This window comes from Schistocerca cancellata, chromosome 3 (assembly GCF_023864275.1).
Source record: "Schistocerca cancellata isolate TAMUIC-IGC-003103 chromosome 3, iqSchCanc2.1, whole genome shotgun sequence".
Lineage (NCBI taxonomy): Eukaryota > Metazoa > Arthropoda > Insecta > Orthoptera > Acrididae > Schistocerca > Schistocerca cancellata.
Window position 1 is genome coordinate 330,040,750 of NC_064628.1, and position 6,565 is coordinate 330,047,314.

Consider the following 6,565-nt stretch of genomic DNA (forward strand, 5'->3'; position numbering starts at 1 on the left):
TTCGGAGAGTCGGAAAACATTTTCTTCACTTCTGTGAGGCTCTCGATGTCGCTCTGCCGGACGAGATTGTGTTTGACATTGCGCGACCCGCTCGTGTACCTGCCGAACGTCCTTAGACAACTCGTTTAGTTGCACGGCGACTCGAGGCTGCTGATCTTTAACTTCAGAGATTTCGGCCTGTTTGATTTCTATCTGTTCGATTCGCTTCGCAGCCTCACTCATTTTTTACTGCGTTTCTTGAACTATTTTGCCTTGCTTTTGGAGAGTTGCAAGTGCCTTTTTTGCCTTACACACCCCAGTTCTTTCCTGTTTAACTTGTTCTTTGACTACTGATGCGTCCTTTCGTTCTACTTGCGCTACCAATCGCGGCTGTTTTGGCATCGCGCTTCGCCTGTTCCGCAACCTCACGCGTTTCTGCTGTCGTTTTCTTGACATTATATAGCTCTTCTTGAATTCCTGCTATCTCTTTCTTGATTCCATCTATACCGTCTGTGACCGTTCTTACGACTAATTTGTTTCTTTCCTCCACTTCCTCCCCTCTCTTTTTCTCTGCCTCTTGCCTCTTCCTTTCTGCCTCCTGCACGAATTGTATGAGAGCCTCAAAAAGAGATCCACCGCTAACACCTTCCGAACCAGATGAACGAGATTCCATCATTCGGTGACGTTTTGTTCGTGATTCTGGTCTTCCAGTCTCACTGATGGTGCGACCCGTATCAGCATTTCGTTCTGCCGCAGTCTCCCGTTCACTTTCATCAACTGACTGAGACATGACGTCATACTCTGCAGGTTTTACGTTCGACATTTCTGCCCGGTCCGCAACCGCATTTACCTGAAAATCCCGTGTCATATCTGCCTGATCACTGCTAATAATCTGACGTGGATCCATGGTTAACAAAACACAATTACTTCCCCTACTCTGTAGCAAACGTGCCTTGCTTCTTCTTGTAAGCGTACACTCTAATTCTTACCCAAACGGGTTTAATCACTACACATTCCAATGCCACACAGATTCTAATCTAAATTACGCTCCGGTGAGCCACTGATTCCTAGTTCCTGACAACGAATTCAAATAACAGCAAGCTTGTCTGTGCCAACAAACAAAAATCTCAATCCATCCTAACAAATCAGCATAACGCCGATCGCTGTCAAAAACAAACAATCAAGTGACACGGAAGTCACAGCCGGCCGTGGTAGCCGAGCGGTCCTAGGCGCTTCAATCTGGAACCGCGCGACCGCTACGGTCGCAGGTTCGAATCCTGCCTCGGGCATGGATGTGTGTGATGTCCTTAGGTTAGTTAGGTTTAAGTAGTTCTAAGTACTAGGGGACTGATGAATTCAAATGTTACGTCCCATAGTGCTCAGGTCCATTTGAACGGAAGTCACAACCACAACATGAAAATACATACATGTAGTAATTAAATATTAGTACTATGTCTAGGCGCCAGCAAGGCGAATCTACTTTACCCAGTGCACCACATTAAACATGGGAAAGAAAAACTTCACTAGGCAATACTATCTACTATCTGACAGCCACAGTTAGTGCCATCAATTCAAAATTCTGCGCAAGGGACATACTGAATGACGACGCTAGGCAACACAAGCTCACGGTCACAGCAGGTGCCATGAATTAAAAATTCTGCTCAAGGGCAGTCAAATTGACTGACTACGCTAGGCAACGAGATCTGACGGTCACAGAAGGTGCCATGGATCCGAGCATCGACCAGAAGACTCCTTACCAGACCAAAGTCCAACACCCGAGTGCCTCATACCTATTCAGAAAAAAAAAATCCGTTTTCCCACAAAGTGCACGAATGACACCGCCTTCAATCCGTCTGGAGCCAATCACAGGGCTTTATATACGCTAAATCTCCCCTCCCATATGACAGCACAAACTCATGCTGACCAGGACAAGAGTTAAGAAACAGGAATCACTGAAAAAAAAAGAAAGTGCCAATTACTGGCTGTTTTAAGTTTTCGCAGAGGGGGAAGATGATTTTCTCTGAAGTCATGACACTTCCTACACCAACAAGTGAACAGATACAATTCTAAAGATCTTTATCTAAATCGCCTGTGCCTTGGAGCTTGTTAGTCCTAGCTATGAGGTATAATAAAGATTCTACCTGCAAACGCTTCTCAGATACCAGAGTTTCTTATACCACTGAGGCGCCCGATGGAAGTGGTTCACAGGCCTATTTGCAGTACCGGCAAACACGAAAACTTGTGAAATTTTATTACATGTGGCTCTGCACAAAATGCCCAGTTTTCAACTCTACTATGTAGACGCATTCCTTCAGTTCGTCTCCCCCAGCCCAGCTTTCCGCTGGCGCTGCTGCAGGTAGCTTGGCATTGTTCTGCTGGAGACCTGTCTCCAGGAGGGGCTGCCCTGTCTGCCCTGTACAGCTGTGGGCCTGTCTGCCAAGATTTACTGAGGGATTGGGTCCCCACCAATTGGTTTCAACTCCCAACATGCCATTTCTATGAGCTAAGAACCATTAAAATACCTCATGCCTTTAGCGCCCTACCAGGCTCCATCAACGTCTGCTTAGGCCGTTAACTTTCTGGAGTCTCGTTCAAGGTGCGTCGGGTTGTAATGAAAACTTTAATAATTTTCCATATGCAGAAATTAGGTGAGAGAGTAACTTGTCCTCTCTCAACTGAAACAGCTGGAGTTTTGAAAAGATGTTATAAACTGATTAGCAACAAATGTAAAGTAAGGGTAAAGAAATTAGTCAAATCAAATTTGGAGATGCTCAGGTAATTGGAACTTGAAATGAGATAAAAAAATACTAACTGAGATTTGCTACTTGGCCAGCAAAATAGCTGTCGCTATCTGAAGAAGAGTGGATTTAAAATGGAGACTGGCAATAGTAAGAAAAGAGTTTCTGACAAATAGAAATTCGTTAAAAATGATTATAAGTGTAAGTGTAAGGAAGTCTTTTCTGAAGGTCTATTTCTGCAGGGTACCGTTGTACTTGACAGAACTGTGGAGTTCAAACAAGAACTCAATAGAAGGTTTTGAAATGTTGTACTACAGAAGTTGTTGGGATTAAATGGCAAATGGCACAGCTACTGCCTACTGAATCGAACTGGGGAGAAATGAAATTTATGGCACAATTTGATTAAAAGAATGGATAGATTGACAGGACACATTATGTTTCATTATACCGTTTGTTTGTTATAATTCTCCCCCATGTCGGACACTGATGTATTACATCATCATCATCATCATCATCATCATCATCATTTAAGACTGATTATGCCTTTCAGCGTTCAGTTTGGAACATAGTCCCCCTTATAAAATTCCTCCATGATCCCCTATTCAGTGCTAACATTGGTGCCTCTTCTGATGTTAAGCCTATTACTTCAAAATCATTCTTAACCGAATCCAGGTACCTACTCCTTGGTCTGCCCCAACTCCTCCTACCCTCCACCGCTGAACCCATGAGTCTCTTGGGTAACCTTGCTTCTCCCATGCGTGTAACATGACCCCACCATGACATGACCTGACTGCTACATCTATAGAGTTCACTCCCAGTTTTTCTTTGATTTCCTCATTGTGGACACCCTCCTGCCATTGTTCCCATCTACTAGTACCTGCAATCATCCTAGCTACTTTCAATCCGTAACCTCAACCTTATTGATAAGGTAATCTGAATCCACCCAGCTTTCGCTCCCATACAACAAAGTTGGTCGAAAGATTGAACGGTGCACAGATAACTTAGTCTTGGTACTGACTTCCTTCTTGCAGAAGAGAGTAGATCGTAGCTGAGCGCTCACTGCACTAGCTTTGCTACACCTCGCTTCCAGTTCTTTCACTATGTTGCCATCCTAACTACTTGAAACCGTCAACCTGTTCTAACTTTGTTCCTCCTATTTGGCACTCAATCCGTTTATATCTCTTTCCCACTGACATTACTTTCGTTTTGGAAATGCTAATCTTCATATCACAGTCCTTACATTCCTGATCCAGCTCTGAAATATTACTTTGCAAACGTTCAATCGAATCTGCCATCACAACTAAGTCATCCGCATATGCAAGACTGCTTATTTTGTGTTCACATATCTTAATCTCACCCAGCCAGTCTATTGTTTTCAACATATGACCCATAAATAAAATGAAAAACAATGGAGACAGGTTACAGCCTTGTCTTACCCCCTGAAACTACCCTGAACCATGAACTCAATTTACCATCAACTCTAACTGCTGCCTGACTATCCATGTAAAGACCTTTAATTGCTTGCAAAAGTTTGCCTCCCATTCCATAATCTCGTAGAACAGACAATAACTTCTTCCTAGGAACCCGATCATATGCCTTTAATAGATCTATAAAGCATAGATACAATTCCCTGTTCCACTCATAACATTTCTCCATTATTTGCCGTAAGCTAAAGATCTGGTCCTGACAACCTCTAAGAGGCCTAAACCCACACTGATTTTCATCCAATTGGTCCTCAACTAATACTCGCACTTTCCTTTCAACAATACCTGAGAAGATTTTACCCACAACGTTGATTAAAGAGATACCTCTGTAGTTGTTACAATCTTTTCTGTTTCCATGTTTAAAGATTGGTGTGATTACTGCTTTTGTCCAGTCTGATGGAACCTGTCCCGACTCCCAGGCCATTTCAATTATCCTGTGTAGCCATTTAAGACCTGACATTCCGCTGTATTTGATGAGTTCAGACTTAATTTCATCCACCCCAGCTGCTTTTTTGCACTGCAATCAATTGACAATTTTCTCCACTTCCTCAAATGTGATCCTATTTCCATCATCATTCCTATACCATTGTACATCGAAATCTGAAACATTACTGATCGTATTTTCACCTACATTGAGCAACTCTTCTAAATATTCCCTCCATTTGCCCAAGGAATCCACAGGATTCACTAGCAGTTTTCCTGACCTGTCCAAAATACTTGTCTTCTTACCTCCCTTTCGAAGACTGCTAATTACACTCCAGAATGCTTTTCCAGCAGCTTGACCCAAAGTCTTCCCAAGATTTCTTCTTGGATGCTGCAATTATCTGTTTGGCTTTGTTTCTTTCTTCAACATAACTTTCTCTGTCTACCAGAGTTCTAGTATGTAGCCATTTTTGATAGGCCTTCTTCTTCCTTTTACAGGCTGCATTGACTGTGTCATTCCACCAAGCTGTTTGCTTCAGCCTACATTTACATACTACTGTTCCAAGACATTCTTTAGCCACTTCTAGTACTGTGTCCCTGTACCTTGTCCATTCCTTTTCGTATGACTGTAATTGACTACATTCAACTAACTGGTACCTTTCTGAGATCACTGTTATGTACTTGTGTCTGATTTTCTTATCCTGAAGTTTCTCCACTCTTATCCTCCTACATTTGGACCTGACCTCCTGCACTTTCGGCCTCACAATACCAATTTCACTGCAGATTAAATAATGATCAGTGTCATCAAAGAATCCCCTGAATACACATGTGTCCCTCACAGCCTTCCTGAATTCCTGATCTGTTATTATATAGTCAATGACAGATCTGGTTCCCCTGCCTTCCCAAGTATACCGGTGAATGTTCTTATGTTTAAAAAAGGAGTTTGTGCTTACTAAGCCCATACTGGCACAGAAATCCAAGAGTTGTTTCCCGTTCCTGTTGGCCTCCATATCCTCTCCAAATTTACCCATAACCTTTTCATACCCCTCTGTTCGATTTCCAATCCTGGCATTAAAATCACCCATGAGCAGAACACTGTCCTTGTCCTTTACTCTACCAACGACATCACTAAGTGCATCATAAAAACTATCCATCTTGTCTTGATCTGTCCCTTCACAATGCGAATATACTGACACAGTCCTAATTTTCTTGCTAGACACTGTCAAATCTATCCTCATCAGTCGTTCGTTTACATACCTTATTGCAACTACGCTGGGTTCCTTTTCTTTCCTGATGTAAACTCCTACACCCCATTGTGCTATTCCTGCTTGGACTCCTGACAGGTAGACCTTGTATTCTCCCACTTCCTCTTCTTTCTCACTAACAGCTAAAACGTCCAGCCCCATCTTACTTGCAGCCTCTGCCAGCTCTACCTTCTTCCCAGAGTAGCCCCCATTGATATTAATAGCTCCCCATCTCATTGCCATTTGTTTGCCCAGTCGTATCTTAGGAGTCTATGGTTTGTCAGAGGTGGGACTCCGTCACCTCCAAAGGTCCGAGGCATTTTGCTCTGATTGTTGCCAGCATCATATTTAAAGTACCAGGAAAGCAGGTTGCTAGCCTTACATGCCCCGAGTTCCATTGAGCTTTACTCCTAACGGTTGCGGGACTAACCGGTGGATTTGGTAGTCTTTGCCGTATGAGCACAAAGGTGACCACGACTCAGAATATGTCCGAGATGCCCCTGCCTTATTCCAAAGTATCCCGACTGATGGGACCACTTACTTGGCCACTCATACGTTTCCCGTGGTTCATGAACTAGGACATGACAACAGGAACCCACACCATGAACCACAAAAGTATTATTGTGTAAAATATAAGTATTATTTATGTCTACTGTGTAATACTTATGATGCAGAGTATGCTTAACGTAATGTGATT

General features: G+C 43.0%; 1 protein-coding gene across 1 annotated transcript; it reads right to left on the reverse strand.

Annotated features, from left to right (window-relative positions):
• Positions 1-1,065: 1,065 nt before the first annotated feature.
• Positions 1,066-6,105, reverse strand: LOC126176294 (uncharacterized). The gene is made up of 2 exons (XM_049923445.1): positions 5,706-6,105; positions 1,066-1,085 (listed from the first exon to the last, which is right to left on the reverse strand). Exons 1-2 carry the CDS (start codon positions 6,103-6,105, stop codon positions 1,066-1,068), a joined length of 420 nt encoding a protein of 139 aa, XP_049779402.1.
• Positions 6,106-6,565: the final 460 nt, after the last annotated feature.

What these genes read in the sequence shown, in the direction of transcription:
- LOC126176294 (XM_049923445.1), bottom strand. Translation starts at nt 6,105, where the DNA reads ATGAGATGGGGAGCTATTAATATCAATGGGGGCTACTCTGGGAAGAAG. An exon ending in GGACAGTGTTCTGCTCATGG is followed by an intron (nt 1,086 to 5,705) that starts GTGATTTTAATG and finishes TTGTTGGCACAG; the next exon opens with ACAAGCTTGCTGTTATTTGA.